Raw genomic sequence first — 17,173 nt, 5'->3', positions numbered from 1 at the left:
ATTGAATACCGGTACTAGAATAGTGTAGGAAATTGAGAAAAGTTAGACAAGATGAACCCCCCCCCCCCCCCCAAAAAAAAAAAAAAAAAAAAAAAAAGATTAAGAAAAGGGAAAGTTAGGAGTACCTGACAATGAAAGAAAAAGGAAAGAAGAAAAGATATTATTGTAGAGGATGCACACACATGTGCTCAACCATGTTGTATACAGCCACTACAGCAAGACTTGGCTGAGGAAAAGCAAAAAGCAAATTTAGTTTTTAAAAGACACCATAGAAAAAGCCGCTGTCATCGCTACATTCAGACCAAACGATCGACCCTTTCTGTATGCACTGAACAAATTTGTACTGTGATTTACTGATTGCCTATGTACCGAGCAGCATTTCAAGCCATCAAAATTTTCCGACACTTGAAAGACTGTGTTAAACTGTACATGACGATGTAAAGTTTAAATTTCTAATCGACTGCAGCTGCCCATCTAGACAGAAAGATCTGTCTGTCCGGAGGACTCTTTTATATTTTGCCATTAAGGCTGTCCTCCGTAGACAGACGGAAGGTTGTAGTACCCATTGCTGTGTGGATGTTCTTAACCACTGTCTCTATGGAAAATTGGGTGAGGTACCTCACCCTTCTCGATTGCGTCTAATTCACGGCCCTAGGTCGGCAAATTTAAGCTTGAATAGTTAAATCAACTATTCAAGAATAGACTACACTCACCAGATTAATGAATAATCCAATATTTCGGTAGAATTTTCAACGCAAAACACACATCAACCAGCCTGTCGCGTCGTCACGTTCAAACTGCAGAAACATACAGTATGAATCTATTAGCCAATCACATGCGAGGTAGTTTCTACGTGTTTTTCTTACTAAAACACGTACCTCGCATGTGATTGGTTTACAGATTCAAAATGGCGACCTACAGCTAGCGAACGGCGATGTTGCGATATGGATAAAATTTCTGCATTATAACCGAGTTACTGTGAGTATTTCGATTGCACAATGTGAGAAATTAACCCCAAATATTGCTGCATAATGTGTCATGTCATGTCAAACTTGTTTGAATGTAAAAAAGCTGTCAGAAATTTGGTTTATCGTAACGTTTGATCTGTGAGCGTTGCTCCACACAGGAGCTGGGATCATTGACTTCGGTCTGTATACGGAGGGGATCCGTGAAGCCAGACGAAGTCTCCACGGAACATTCCCCGACGGACAGATACAGACCGATCTTTCGGTCAACTGCCCATCCAACTTTGTAGATTCAGTCTCATATTAGATGCAATTTCAAATTGCAAGTGTATTTTGGGTAAAAGTCAACTAATTTACTGAATAACTAGAAGGAGTCTATTCTACAAAGCACTGCTTTACGTCTTTACGTCCAAGAACATTGTAAACTCCAAGCAAAATTCACAGCTGTTCACACTTAGTTCACTACATCAGTACAGCACAGCATGCATGTACCCTGCCAGCACCAGCTAATACGAATGGGACTACATCCAGTCTATAATGTGTGTTGCATACAGTCAACAATGGCACATGTGACATGGAAATATATCATTATTCTCTCAAAGTGATGGACATCTTCCAGGTGAAATATATACATTACAACATAAGCGAACTTACCATGACTTTTCGTTGTAAATTAGATTCTCCTACAGAATTAGTATCGACGAAGATCTGCAATCTTTGGAGTTCATCTCACTGCGAACACATGGTTGTTCGCGTTTTGCGACGTGCTGATTGCCAATTTGTTATATTTTCCTTTTTTTGTGTCTACATTTACAGATTACTAATCTGTATGAATTTTCCGAGAATTAGAGTATAACTATTTTTTTATTGTACATTCAGGTTACGGTTGATTTTTTGTGTGGAATGTACCAAAATTTATTTTAGACAACCTTAATCAGTATGGCATTCAAATTGTTGTTTCCATAGATTGTGTATATACACGATCATCAAGATCAAGGACTACGAAGGAGTTCAGGAGAAATCTGTTTTCTTGGAGGCGCGGCATCTCTGATCTTGGGTTTTGCCCCTGTGTAGGTACGGTTAATCTGTAGGAGCAATACACTTGAATTGTCTCTTGCTTCGGTGGGCTCATTCGATGAATAGCTTTCAAACGAGCGAAGGAAGCCTACGTCGTACGTCGCCTTTGTAGATGAAAAAGCTTTTAGTCTAAACGTTAGACCTCCTTAGTCCCACCCAAATTAAGTGGGTAAATCTTACACGGCCCGGGTGTGTGAATGTGGCGTGGGCGCTTTCCTCGTATTTTTTGATTAGGCCGACTGTATTTTAATAGACTAAGAGAAATTTCGTATCAGGGGCTCAAGTTCGTAAATTTGATGTTAATTCGCGTCTCCCTGAGTGTAAAATTAGAACGGTGAGTCGGTAGAAGGTGGACAATATATGGATGTTTTTCGTTAATTTTCCAATTGAGCTGAGTGACCATCAATCATCATGGTTCATGATATTGATAATTATTGATATGAATATGATTATTTTATGATTATCTTTCGTTTCTTTTAATAATTATGGGCACTGTAATTTAGTGTGTATTTCATTAAACACATGTATTAAATGCCTGAAACATCTTGTGATGTTTTCTTACCACTTTAATAATTATACTAACGAGTTAGTCAAGTCAATTGCATGAGAGTGGAGCAGGAGTTGTTTATTGGGAATGAAATGGTCACCAATCTCCCCTCTGCCCTGAGGCCGTGATATTTCTTCCAATTTTGTTATGTTAGATGCATTTGGCTGATGTCAGGATTTACAAACTTATGTTCAAATTGATATGATCATACAGGTAACTTAGCTCCGTATACGACTCTAAATGGATATCTAAGTTAAGCAATTGATGCAGAAGCCACCATTTTTAAATTTATACTGTGTGGCAATAACATGAGAAACTTTTGTTGCCACCACCCAAAATGTCAAATTTTACTGCTTGTCAATCTTAAACTTTGAAGAGCTTTATTTTCCACCACGTACTATTTGTCATATAGATCCCCTACTGAGTCAAAGAAATACATGTACCAGGTACGCACATTATAGCTGACCTTTGAACAAAATTACTCTAGAAACTGTATGTAGAGAATCAATACCAGGTGGTATAAATGTAGTAAATGAGAATTTAATGTAATTTATGTGATTTTTGTTTTCTTTGTCCAGTCTTTCATCATGGAGCTCCACCCAATCTTGGAGAAGGGGGAATGGCTGGCCAAGCAGAACATGTGGTATGTGGTGTCGGCTAAAGGGCAGCACCCCAGCATGCGGGTCGGCCAGTGTTGTTGCCACCTCAAGGGCTCCGACACCGACAGCCTGGGTAAGCTGGCTGTGATCGGGGGAGCAAACCCCAGTGGGCCATTCGACGAGACACACCTACTTGACTTTGGTAAGAATTTGCCCCTTGCTTTGCTTAACAACACAAAGATCTGTCCAGGCAGAATGGGGAAAATGTTCTTGAAATTGTTTGGTAACGAGCATTTGGTATGCACTTGCAAATAATTAATGTACTCCATTCAGAATTATGGGCTCTCTGTCCTCATAAGATCAACACATTCAGTATTTTGACAGGACGCTTACTGCAGACATTCACAAGGACCTGTTGACGGAACTTGAATTGTATTTTTACGTAGAATACATTTAATGTCAAAAGTTCATATATCATCCAAAAGTATGCACAGCATGTGGTTTTGAAATGAAATACTGTATATGTTTGTTTGTTTTCTTAGACATGATTTAGCATGCTCCATGTGTGCAATATACCTAATGTAGACCGTTATATGTTGCGTACCTTTGAAATAGGTTTTAGTCGTTGTTTTTTGTGTTTGTTGGTTTGTTTCATTGTTTTGTTTTGTTGTTGTTGTTTTTTACTCTGCAGCAGTGTAATTTTCTGTCTGTTGAGTTTGACAGCACTCCCAAGTTGGGTCTCTAATGTTTTGTGTGGTAATATAAGTTAGATTTGTATTATTGTTTTATTGTTCATAAAATCAGTTCTGCGATCATTCAATGCAGCAGTTCGTAGATATAGAGACCTGTCATACCTACATGTTTACTATTGTGATGCATTTAGATGAGTACGAGTGGGATGAGCCAGAGATGACTGGTTTCCTGGGGAGATACGAGCACGCGTCATTCATCCCCAGCAGTCGGCCAGATCAGATCACCATCTTTGGTGGGGCAGAGCGAGACAAGAATCTCAACTGCGTGCAAACACTTGATCTAGGTAGGGTATGCCACAAAGTGATCCCTCTCCATCAAGAAAATCAATGTATCTTTGACTTTAGTACTTGTAGAGCTGTGCTTCTTAACCTCTGGGTCCCAAAGCTCTTGCAGGTGGGTCGCGATGTCAGGCTAAAATAAAATAGAAAAGATTCACATTTGATCTAACTGGGCCTCAGAAAAGTCTGTAGGGGCCAAAGTGGGTCATGGGTTGAAAAAGATTGAGAAGCGCAGTTGTAGAGATCTGATATGGCATGTCCATGCTATACATACAAATCAAAATTTATCTAGGTGTATATCTAAAGCAGGTTGATATAACCACACACTGCTTTGTGAGTCAAGAGAGAACAATGAAGATGTCGATCTTTATGACACCAGTTCAAGAGTGTAGCCAAGAGTGATCATGATGCAGTGCATATTAGAGTGATGAAATTGGTTGCAACATATTACATTTTAAAGGACAAGTCCACCTTCATAGACATGTGGATTGAGTGAATGCAGCAATATTAGTAGAGCACATCGGTGAGTTAGAGGAAAATCGGACACTCCGTTGAAAAGTTTTGAGTTATGACTGCGCAGATACTTTAAAGATTCATAACTTATGAACCGATTTCCCCAAAACTTTCACTAATGTGTTGTAGTAAAATTGCCGCATTTACTTAATCCACAGGTTTATGAAGGTGGACTTATACTTGAATTATTGTACAACATATTACATTCTAGTTTATTGTATGATTTTAGCATACATGTAAAGGACTGCATGCTAGTCATTCCAGTCTCATTGAAACAAACCAAGGTTGCAATGAGGAAGGTGAAGTAATTCTGCCAACTTTGGGTATTGCACACTTTCTTTCAAAGAGAGAAAATCTCAAGATTTAGAATTAGATTTAGAATTAGAAGGCAGTGGGTCTTGCATTCATCGTGACCAAACTACTCACCTAGATGGCACATTTGTAGAAGGGACAAGATTGGACTAACAATTTTATTTTCTTCCCGGCAAAGGTGCCAAGACGTGGAGTACAGTACCCACCACTGGTACACCTCCGTCTCCTCGTACCTGTAGAGGGAGCGTTGCTGAGGGCAACAAGCTGTACGTGTTTGCAGGTGGTCTTCAGGGGCCGGAACCAGTAGGCGACACCCAGATACATGTCTATGATGCAGGTTTGTGTTCAAAGCCAGCCACGCTTGGGGCATCCATACCCCAGCAAGACATGGTAGTCACAGATATTTTCAGAATGGAAAAGAGAATGCTGTCTATGGGGGGAGGGGGGAACAAAGAGATTGGTCATCACTCACAGATTCTTTTTTTTTTTTTTCAAAGCATGTGGTGATGTTCAGCCACATTATCTTATAGTTTTCGAGGCACTCAAATCTTTAAGACTTCACAGCTTAGATTTTCCCTAAAAGGAAACCTTCTTGAACAATGTGTATAAAATGAAGCCATATACCATGAATAATCTGTTTCCTTGGGATAATCATATGTACATGCAGTTAAGTAGATGGATGTGACAGCATTTGTAACTTTTTGTAACCACCTTGTACAGGATTCCTCATGGACTGAAGCAAGGTATTTTGGCAATCAATAGTTGTGCATTGTGTCTGAAAGGGTTGCTTGATTTCTTTGAGGCTGATTTTCCAATTTTTATTTTTATTTTTCATTTTCTCTTTGCAGAAACCAGAGAGTGGTCTCAGCTGCCAGCCACTGGGAAGGTGCCGCCACCGAGACACGGCCATGTGATGGCGCTGTGTGAAGGAAAAATCTACGTCCACGGGGGAATGGCGGGAAGCACAATTTACAGTGACATGCACGAGTACAGCTTAGGTGAGAATGATGCAGGACAGGAAATACCTGGCGGCAGTCCTCTTAGTTCATTACAACACTTGCATAATCGGTTCAAACGCAGTTTTATTTAACTGAGGCCAAAGACTGCTGAAAATTAAGAGTCCCATGAGGGTTGATTATGCATTGGGAGTGTGTGAATCTCTGAAATGGTGTATGACAGGCCATTGGTTCTAGCAAACAAGTGAATCTATGGGATTATATTGCACGAGCATGCACTCTAAAAAACGATGGATATCGTGTTACTTTGGGTAAACCCATCACATACTATGTATGATGTGATAATTGTTTTACATGAGGTAAATCCCAGTGAAATGTATGCTGTATGTGTTGGAAATTGTATAGCATGAGCTATTTCAAAGTAGGTCTTTGGTAAAGAAGAAATACCTAGAGATCGAAAAAATAATGACAAGGCTGTGAGGTACAGGAATTAATCAATACTCACACATATTTACAGGATAATCACATGTCAAAGTCTTATTTTCAGTTTTTAGCTCACCTGAGCCAAAGGCTCTAGTGAGCTATTGCGATTGCTCTTCGTCCCGCGTTCGTCGTGCGTTGTCCGTTGTGCATAAACTTTTACATGTTCATCTTCTTCTTGAGAACCCCTTGACCGATTTTCACCAAACTTGGCAGGTAGCATCCCTAGGAGGATAGGATCTCAATTTGTTCAAGTGGGTACCATACCCCACCAGGGGGGCCCCCAGAGGGGCCCAACCCCCCCCCCCCCCCAAATTAAGGAATCTTAAAAAATCTTCTTCTCTAGAACCAGAAGTGATAGAGCTAAGTTAATACTATGAATTAGTACATTGATGACTGTAGTTTCAAGTTTGGTCATGGTGGAATCAGGGGTGCCCCCCTTGGGACCCAGGGGAGGGGGGTGGGGAGGTGTCCTAGTGGGGCCCAAATTGTACATTTTCATCTTTTTCTTGAAAATACCATTATGAATTGTCACCAAAGTTGGCAGGTAGCATCCCTAGGGGGAAAGAATCTCATTCCCATCAAATGGGCACCATGCCCCACCTGGGGGCCCCAGGGGGCTTAAATTTGGACCAAAATTGTAAATTTTCATCTTTTTCTTGAAAACCCTATCACTAATTTTCACCAAACTTGGCAGGTAGCATCCCTAGGGGGATAAAATCTCAATTCCATCAAATGGGCACCATGCCCCACCTGCGGGGCCCCAGGCCCCCCCCCCCCCCCCCCCCCTCCTGTAAGGAATCTTTACAGATTTTCTCTAGAACCAGAGGTGATTGAGCTAAGTTAAAGTGAAAACTAAGTTTCGGTAAGTGCCTGAGAACCCGTCTAGCACCATTTCATTTTTTCTTGCAATAAATCGAAAGAGTCCACTAAGAAACTGACCTGCCTGGCGCGGTTTGCCGGAATGATGAGTCGGTTTGGAGTATTTTGAGAAAAATAATTATAGTAGGAAAACCGACTTTTATTCCAGAAGGCTCCAGACTAACTCGGTCTCGGGAAAAATTCGACCTTACTTCAGACAATTCCCACGCAGTTCGTGATCGCCACATTCTACTGGCCACTGCATAATACCAAATGAGGCCTAACTGAATGGACGGGAAAGTGTGTGCTAACGTAATCCTGTACAAACAAAACAAAAATGACAGCGCGCGGTCCTCAGTTGCTGAGCTGAAGAGACGCGCGGTCTTTGGAGTTTTTGTTGTTGTTTATCAAGCGCCTTTGATTGTTTTAGAGGAGCTTGATCGGCGCATACTAATTTTGCATGCGCGCAAAAGAGGTTTTTGATGCGCGCGTTGTAACAACTCGGACCATTACTGTGAGTAGCCAGAACACGAAGCGCTAGTTTATACAGGGCGCTCCCATAAGACAACACTGTACAATCAGAGGGACAACCATTACAGCTCATCCCGCCGTCAAAGCGAAGCTGAGTTATCCCCGAGTCCGAGTTTAGCCCCACCCCGTTCGGGTAAGCGCTGAGACTGAACCTTTTTAGTTAATATTTCGCATTTTCGTCGTTACCCATCGAATATCTTGTCATAACATCGTTATCCTGCACATTTCCTAAGCATACGTTCATATTTGGGAGCGAAATTTGACAACTTTTGCAGGCGTACCAGAACTTTGTTTGGGCTTTAATACCATGAGTCAGTATATTGATGACTGTTGTTTCAAGTTTGTTCATGGGAGAATCAGGGGTGCCCTCCCTCCCCCCACCCCCCTTGGGACCCAAGGAAGCGGGATGGGATGGGGGGTCCAAATGCGGGCCTAAATTTTCATCTTCTTGCTGAAAACAACACAATGGATTTTCACCAAACTTTTCAAGTAGCATTCCCATAGGGATAAGATCTCATAGTGTTTGAATGGGCAACATGCTTTCCTTGGGGGCCCCCAGTCAGTCCGCAGCGTGAGCGAAAACGCACGTATTTATTCAAGTTGTATGCACGGCTGAGCGGTGCTTGCATACGTAATGAGCAGATACATGGTCATGAATAAATCCGTGTAGAACGAGTATTTCTTGTCAGTTTTCGACACTTTTAATATTGACTGAAAGAGAAAACATTAGCAAATATGCTCATGATCAAAATAAAACGGAAAGGAAGAATATAGAATATCAAAATCTCTCTCGAATTCGGTATTGTATTCAAAAATATTCCTTCACGTTTGACGCCAAAAAACTAACCTGAAATCTTTCATGCCCCTCTAAAATATGGTGAAGACTATGTCCGCTAAAGTATATAGTATCACAATAAGGGCAAGTTTTCTCATCTTCATTTCAATACGGGTCAGGAACTAGCAAAATTCAGAGACATGTCTAGCGTCGAGTTTAAAAAGATCATCCTCGCGTTCGCACCGGAATTCTGGGTCTGTGATTGGTCGAAATCTGTCGCAAGACGCGGCGTGTCGCATCGCGTAGTATCCATTGGCTGCTGACTCAATGCTGTGAGTTCAAAAACTATGTATCAGATAGAAGTGTCATTGATATGAGTAATAGCTGAATAGTGTACAATTGAGTTGGAGGAAATTTGAAAATGAAAGCCTATATTAGTTTCATGAAATCCATGATTTTTTTAAATGTTAGGTTCCAGATTGTGATCGAATTTTCACTCTCTATACAAAACTTGAACTTTACACAGAAACCAATGATGTGTATGTGAGTGCGCACTTACAATGACCCTGAACAATGGACCTGGCTACCACCTGTCCCGAGCTCTGCTGCAAGGCACATGAATGCTTTATCAATTATTCATGTGGATTGCCCTGAGCACTGCTAGTCTGAATTCTTGACACAGGGTGAAATGCATGCACATGAAAGAAGTAAGCACATGTTTCCATGTGCTTGCACACACCACATTTCAGAATGAACAAAGACTAGCTGCGATAGTGGAATTCCTCATGAAGCATTCCAATCCTGGTCATTGTCCACGACCATTGTCTGGGTATCAACATCACACTCCACACGTGTTCATTCACTACCCCACTTCCGGTAAGAAAATATAATTTGCCTTGTTTTCAACAGCAAAATTCACAACCTTAAAAATGGTGCCCCTCTTCGTTTTTTAATTGATCATACTCGCTCAAGTTTCACAATTGTGAAATCGAGGAAATTACAGAGATCTATTTTCAATACCAGTCAGGAACTAGTAAAACATCAAACTATGATCTAAAAGCTTCTTGGACACTGGCAAAATAATCATTTACTTTGATGCTAAAATGGACTACTATATTGAGATCAAAAATAGGGAAATTAGGTATCAAATTGATGAGCATAATCAGCTCTATAACCTACCCAACCATCCTGGGTCAAACAATGCACTGCGAAAGCTATGAAAGCTGTTATTGCGACCTCTGCAAAAACTCTCGCAAAGTATCGCGAAATTTCGTCAGTCTCAAGGGCACAAACTGCGCAAACGTGATTCTGAATAAAATTGTCGTTCATGCCTCATTATCGCACGCGCTGCGGACTGACTGCCCCAGGGGGTCCAAACCTCCTAAATTAATGAATATTCAATAATATTTGTCTCTAGTTCTAATCAAGAGTGATAGGGCTTTAAGTTTTTTTTCCAAAGCTGCATAATCCAACATTCTATAAAGTACAGTGTACTCTTTACCAGTGTGATGGAATATGTAAATGGACACCATGCCCCCATTCTCAAAGCTACCCCCACCATAAGTTTCCAATGTTCTCAGTTAAGAGTCTGCAAGAATGCATGGAAGGTGAACTTACGATACTCAGGTGAGTGCGTGACCCCCGGGTCTCTTGTTTCTTAGCATTATGATTATCCTATTTGTACCCATGCAAGGGGAAAAAATAATTAGGTGAAAAGCATTCTTTGCACCAGACTTCCCTCATATAACATTAGGAAACCTGATACAAAGAAGGTTTTCCCTTTTTTTTCTGCATGGATATAAATGGGATATGATGCTAAGAAACCATTGAAAATAAGACTGACAATTTATTATCTTGTAAATATGCGTGACTTGGCAGATCTGCATTGTGCTGCGCCAAACAAGTTTTCTCTGTATTGATTCCTTTCGTACTTTTTTAATTCTATTTTCTATGATGTGATTTAATACCTTCTGTCCTGTAGCCTGTGTGGGACTGTCAAAATGGCAACCCTATTATTTAATGCTCTCTACATGCCATAAAGAGTATTTTTCAAAAAATTTTCTGGTCTGGATCACGGATATGACCCCTCTGGTAATATTCTCCCCCCCCCCCCCCCCCCCCCCCCCCAGTGTATCTCTTTATTGGGCGCCTTGTGTGACATATACCTTGAGCTGGGTCTTTCAGAGTTTTTTATTTGTTCTGCGAAGTGCATGTATCCCTTTTGTTAGACTAACTGAATATTGTCAAATTCTTGTTTGTTTTCAGTCTTTGCTCCTCCTCCCCCCTTGTGACAATGATATAGTTGACAAATGCATTCTTTACCAATTTACAGACACTGGTACATGGAAGCTCATAAAGTGCAAAGGAGACATCCCCTCAAGTAGAGCTGCCCATGGATGTGTGTTCCATGGCAACAAGATTCTCATTTTTGGTGGTATGACGCAGGAAGGAGCAAGTGATGAGTGCTTTGTCTTTGACACTAGTGAGTTATCCAACAATCCTTCATCCTGAACTTTGATGGTGAAGTCCTAGATGTATTTCAAATGGATTACCGTAAAAGTGGAAATTTTCGCAGAACAGGAAACTAGCGCGAAAATAAAAGCGCGTGAATACTTTTGCTTGCCGTATGTTCCAGTAGTTGATGTCTTGATTCCGTGGAATTAAAAACTCACAAAACTCTTCTTGCCCTTTTGAGCACGAAGAGTAAGTCCCGCAAAAATATCCACTTTTACGGTATAATAATCCAATGAAATATGAACATCTCATATTATTTTGTCCTGCCTAAGCTGTCTAATCGAAATGCCACATTTTGCCGCAAAGAGGCACTGTTCATTTCCATAAGTACTGGTTGCCGTGGATGAACTAGTGTGTGGACTTCTTGCTCTCTGTGAGAAGCATAGTGGTATCTTGGACGTATGCACACGGTGCAGCTCATTTTCACATATGACATGAATATGATGCCCAAGCCAAGCATCGCGAGTGTGTTTCTATTCTTCTGCAGGGGGTGGGGAGAGGGGAGCATGTTAGTATGCCCAGCACATTATCAGATTTCACAGTGGAAAGTGCTGGTGGTTGCAGCAAGTCTGAAGTACATTGTAGATGGGTCATATTGCTGACCTAAATTCCGTATCATCCTCCCTTCCCCCATAGTTGATTGTCATTTATTTTCTTTATCACAGCAGTATTGAATTGTCATCATGTTCCTGTTATCACCAGTAATTGTAGTAGTCTTAAATTTGTTAGTACTATGTTATCATGGTGATTTAAATGATTCCATTATTGTTATCATTAACACTGTCTTTCGATTGATTTCAATCTTTGTCTCGAAACATTGAAACTGTTTGCAGTATTCACTTGAGGAGCACTGACAAACCTCTCGGATTATTGTATTGGGCAAGGTTCTTTGTATTTCATGGTTGCCACAAGCAACAGCACTTGCCTTGTGATTTCCAGAATACAAGAAAGATATTCATATTACAGAGCTGCAAGCTGCTAGTATGATTTTTATCATATTCTGTATGATTTTCCTTGGTCAAAAATAAGAAAATATTTTTTCAAAAGAAAAATGTTTCTGCTTAGATTCAGATTGGCATGTAAATTATGACTTCTGCATTAAAAGTATGCTTTTTACTGTACATCAGTATGTGTTTAGATCTGCAGAGGTTGGCAGCCCTGATATCATCAAGCTACTTTCAAATCATTCTCCCTCTGCTATTGTCAGGGAAGTCGAGGTGGACCAAGTTTAGCCCCTCAGGGCCCCCTCCAGCCCCTCGGTTGGACCACGCCATGTGCCTGGTCACGCTGCCCTGCCCACGTGAGACGCCGCAGCTGTCATCGTCTAGGAGCTCTCAAAATGGGGCGGCACAATCACAGGCCCCGTCTGGCGCAGTGCCCGCCGGTGACCCCGAAAGCAGTGCAGAGACATTCCTGTCATCCTGCGTGGAGGCAGTTGCCGAGCAGATGGGCAGTGCACCAGGTAGGGGATGAAAGTTGGTGCGGACTCCCTCAGGATGGTCCTTAGCATTATTTTATTGATTAAAGGAGAATAAAACCCAAATATGCATGTGGATTGAGTGAATACAGCAATATAAGTAGAACACATCATCCCTTCCTCAAAATTTCAATTTTGATGAAAAGTACACCTTGGCTCAATTTGTAACTGACATATATGTTAAGGGTTATATTATTCCCCCTGCTTTCTGAAAGAGGTAAGTCAAGTGCTCTTTTGTTATGCTAGAAAAATAATAATATGTTCAGTTTTCTTTATATGGGACATCACAATGTGTTGGAGTCTCCTCATCCAGCAATGGCTGTGGCAAAGCCTTAAGAATTCATAATTTTTTTATTGTCCGCTCTTCCTCAAACTTCGCTGATGAGTTCCAGTACTAATATTGCTGCTTTCTCTCAATTCACATTGGGTTTCACTCTCCTTTAAAGAAAAGGCTGTGGCAGCAGTTTGTATGAATATCTTGATTGCCTCTCTCAAGGCCCACCAACTCAAAGAATGCTGTAGACATTAAACACAAGTAAGTTGCCCACAGTACTGAGAGAGGTACACAGCCATATGATTGTTTAATAGGTGACTTTATCAGTTTACATGGCAGCATGATACAAGTTTTAACTTCAAATATCAGAAATGGCTTGTGGTGAATAGTTCTAAGGCAGATGATGAAACAATGTGGGGCATAGAAAGAACAGATTTTGATTCATGAAATTTTCTGTGGTGTGTATAGCATTGGAAAGTTTCACCACAGACTTTTATGGTTACACCATGTGGTGAGAGTCCATACAATGAATGCTGGGATGGAAAGAGGATAAGAGATAAGTGGAAGGTCAATAAGAACAAAAGAATGCACAGTTTTGTACAACTTTCTCACGTTTCTGCTGATCAACCCTCCTTCAATTTGCTACAGTTCTGGCAAGGGCTAGTACCACATGGTGTGCCACATGGCGCACCACATGGTGTATCCATGAAACCCTCCACCCAGTAGTAAATTTTGATGGCGTGGCTCCCGTTGTCTTTGCCAGTCCCTTTGTCTGTGTGCTCTTTCTCTTTTCGGTGTGTCAGAATACCTCCCTTATTATTTCTCTGAGAGTGATGTAACATATGTCCATCTGATATTGGTGCTGTCAACAATCTGGGGGGGGGGGGGGGGGGTGAAAATATAAACAATGTAGCATCCTTGCCAAGATGTGGTCAGTAACACCACCAGGGTAACAGGAACTACGTTTTCAGGGAAGAGAAGTGACATAGAGGGAGAGCATTAGGTTATGCAATACCTTGTTCGATATAAACCTCTCTCTTTATCCCTACTTGAGTGTTTAATCCAACTCTAGAAATGTTTTTGACGTGACAAGCAGAAATACTTTGCTCTACAAACTTTAAACACAATATTAGAGAAATAGAGAAATTTCACTTCTGACAGAGCAGATTATTCGAAAAACAGTCACTTCCTTTAAGTGTAATTCCCCTTCATGTTCACATTGGCTTTCAGAAATAGAGTAAAATACAAAAAGAGAATAGTAGAAGTTTCATCAAAGTCAGGTTTGGAACAAAAAAGTTATGATTTTTTTTTATCATTTGACATCTTTGTTCTAACATATGAAAGTCAAATAATGAATTTTTTTTCAACTGAATAGGCTTGATATTGAGTAGAAAGGATAGTAACAGCCTTTAGATTCTATTGAGCACTGTGTTTTATACCATATCTAGACTTAGTGGTGAACGTACGCTACTTGGACTGACAAAGCGTGACAGTCTTGTCAGTCCAGCATTACATGTGTTCGCCAAAAAATTTCATTTTGGCATAAAATCGAATAGATTGCTTGTTTGAAGCAATTTGGAGGCGAAGTTATCTCTCACTAAAGTGTTCTCAAAGATTGTGTTGCATGCAGGTGGTGGGGGGGGGGGTAATCCATATTGGAAACAAATTAACTTGACATCCCTAAAAGTGACCCTTTTGCCTTGAAAATACCAATTTACAGAGATACTGGCAAAATTGGTTTTGTGGTTGCCTAATACAAAAGCCTCAAACAGGTTTAGAGAGATAGAGAAAAGGCTTACATTGTTAAAAGAAAAATCATGGCTCATTTGGCAAGATTAGTTGAAAGTGTCAAACTTTACCTACCCAGTCATTCATGGCCTCCTTTTGCATTGTACAGATTTCAGCCAATTCATTCCCAGGCGTCCCTGTACATAGTGCCAGGAGTGACCAACATGTGATAAAGAAGAAGAATGTGATTATTGGCCAGTCAAAACAACTAAAAGTGAATTCAGATGTATTTTAAAGAGTTATCTAATAGGCAATGCTCTGTTTCACATTTCCTGTAAAATATCTTGTCCAAGAAACAAGACAGTCACATAATTTGAGAGAAAAGAAAGTTTGTTAAGGCAAGCACTTACATTGTAGTATGTCTGTCTCTGTCTCAAGGTAAAGGGGCTGGGCAATGGGACAATTGCATATGAATGCAGTGTTTAAAGGACACCAAAGCTGGCATTTCAAGTTCAAACTCAGACATTTAAGTGACATTAAAAGCAAATGAAAACCGAGAATGAGGAGGTTGAGGCATTTTACAGGTAAAGTGACAACTAGAAGGCAATAATCAAGTTGTGTATACAACATCAAATGTTGAATTTCTTCTGATTTCACTTTTTTTTTAAGTCTAACTTCATAATGTCTCACTATGAATACATTTCTGCATTTTGTATCCTCAAGAAGATAAGAAAAGTACATATGTTCAGGTCAGGCTAGGACAATGCAAAGTCATCAAACCGTGATTATGAAACACCCAGATATACCAGCATGGTTTTGTTTTTTTTTTGACAAAAACAAGAAGAGAGAAGAAAAAAATGGACCCCTAAATGTCAGTCACCCATGCCTGTGCCTTTTTTCTAGTATTAATTCATGTTTTATATGATTAGCAGTAGGCTTCTCCACTAATTTTTAGCAATCTATGTGATTTTGAATGAAATGAAGACAGATTTACAATTAACAATTCAAAATGAAAGAGTAACAGCGTATCCCACAAAGTTAATGCCACATTAACTCTTGGGAACTCTTGTGAGCCTTTAATGCAGGGCACATCAACTAGGCAATAGTTTCATCCAAAATCCAAATATTTTATCAGAGTGACCATAGTAAGTATTTTACCAACAACTTAACTCTTTCTTATGCGTCGGGGAGAAGTTTGCTCTCACACAACGGGCAAAGTAACGGTATTGCAGATGTAGCAGTGCTTATAACAAAGGGTAGCTTTATGTATTAGTCTTCCAACTAGCCAATATGAAAAGAATGCTGTATACGCTGTTATCTTTGGCCCGAATTCATGAAGGTGGTCTAAATTTAAACCATGGTCTATGTATATTTCTTCTGCGTAGATATGATTGACAGATTGCGTACGCTAACAGGCATCCAGTCAAAAAACGTGCATTGATGCACGTATGTATTGGTACACCTATTTAACGCTTATTTTAGACCATGGTCTAAGTTTAAACCACCTTCGTGAATTCGGGCCTTTGTGTACAAATATTTACACGAATGAGGTCATGGACATTTTCATGAGATGCTGTTTTCGCGAATTGAAACAGAAGCCTTCATAGGCGCATTATTACCTAAGCGCATGGTGATATTTTCATGTGATGTTGAATTTGCAGTCCAACTGTGATTCGCGAAATTTGCGAAAAGAAACCCTCGTTAAAATAACAGCATATACAGTATGGGCTACATCACATGATACTCACACATATACAGTCAAGAGTATTATTTTGGACTTGGAATTGACACAAGCTATGTTTCTTATAATGTATATGTTAATTCTCGCAGAGATGTCAGGCGAGGGCGCTGTTGGCGGTGCAGGAGCTGCTGCGGTTGCCACGGACACCGACGCCACCCTGTGCTGCCTGGTCCAAGGTGGGATGGACACTCATGGAGAGATCTTTGATGACACTTTGCTGCTCCGTCTGGACAACATCTTCTGATGTCTGTCGCCCTCTTCCCTGCCGTAGGAAAAGAGAGAGAGAGAGAGTAGTGGGATTAATTGCCTTGGATTTTCGTAAGAGGATTATGTGGAGGTGATGATGGCTGCATTGAACGACTGCTAGATGGAGAGCTGCGCTATTGGACGACTATCGTCCAGATAAGAAGGCCAGACGCAGAGGGAGACATATTTTTGACATAGATGTGCTTCCTCACCTTAACAGTGATCGTCCAGTGACCTCAATCTGCTTGAAGTCTCTCACCAAAGCAGAGAGGTTGCCATGAAGTCAGTATTCTGCAATGTCTTTCATGCAAGGAGAGAGAGAGAGTTTGCTTCTTTGGCCGGACAAAATCATCATCTTAACTCTGAAAAGTGGGGGGAGCTGATTGAGTCCCCCCCCCCCCCCCCCTTTTGACATTTTTCATGATAGATCTGTAACGTAAAAATCTTGGGTCACGTCATTTCATGACTTTTTTTCTTTTAAGACTTTTGAGACCAAATTTGTGACGCCTGGGTATGCGAAAGTTACACAATATTCTGTAAGTGCAT

At 40.6% G+C, this 17,173-nt stretch overlaps 1 protein-coding gene across 1 annotated transcript; it reads left to right on the top strand.

Annotated features, from left to right (window-relative positions):
* Positions 1-3,176: 3,176 nt before the first annotated feature.
* LOC139717831 (rab9 effector protein with kelch motifs-like) lies at positions 3,177-16,839 on the top strand. The gene is made up of 7 exons (XM_071629326.1): positions 3,177-3,390; positions 4,072-4,224; positions 5,223-5,381; positions 5,893-6,042; positions 10,980-11,129; positions 12,369-12,623; positions 16,480-16,839. The coding sequence occupies exons 1-7, from the start codon at positions 3,177-3,179 to the stop codon at positions 16,623-16,625; spliced, it is 1,227 nt and encodes a 408-aa protein (XP_071485427.1). The 3' UTR covers positions 16,626-16,839.
* The last annotated feature ends 334 nt before the right edge of the window (positions 16,840-17,173 follow it).

The sequence above is a fragment of the Diadema antillarum genome, unplaced genomic scaffold (genome assembly GCF_040938485.1).
Source record: "Diadema antillarum isolate AM-2024a unplaced genomic scaffold, OU_Dant_1.0 scf00000083, whole genome shotgun sequence".
NCBI lineage: Eukaryota > Metazoa > Echinodermata > Echinoidea > Diadematoida > Diadematidae > Diadema > Diadema antillarum.
Note: the sequence above shows the minus strand (reverse complement) of the source record. Positions and strands in the feature narration are given on the sequence as shown.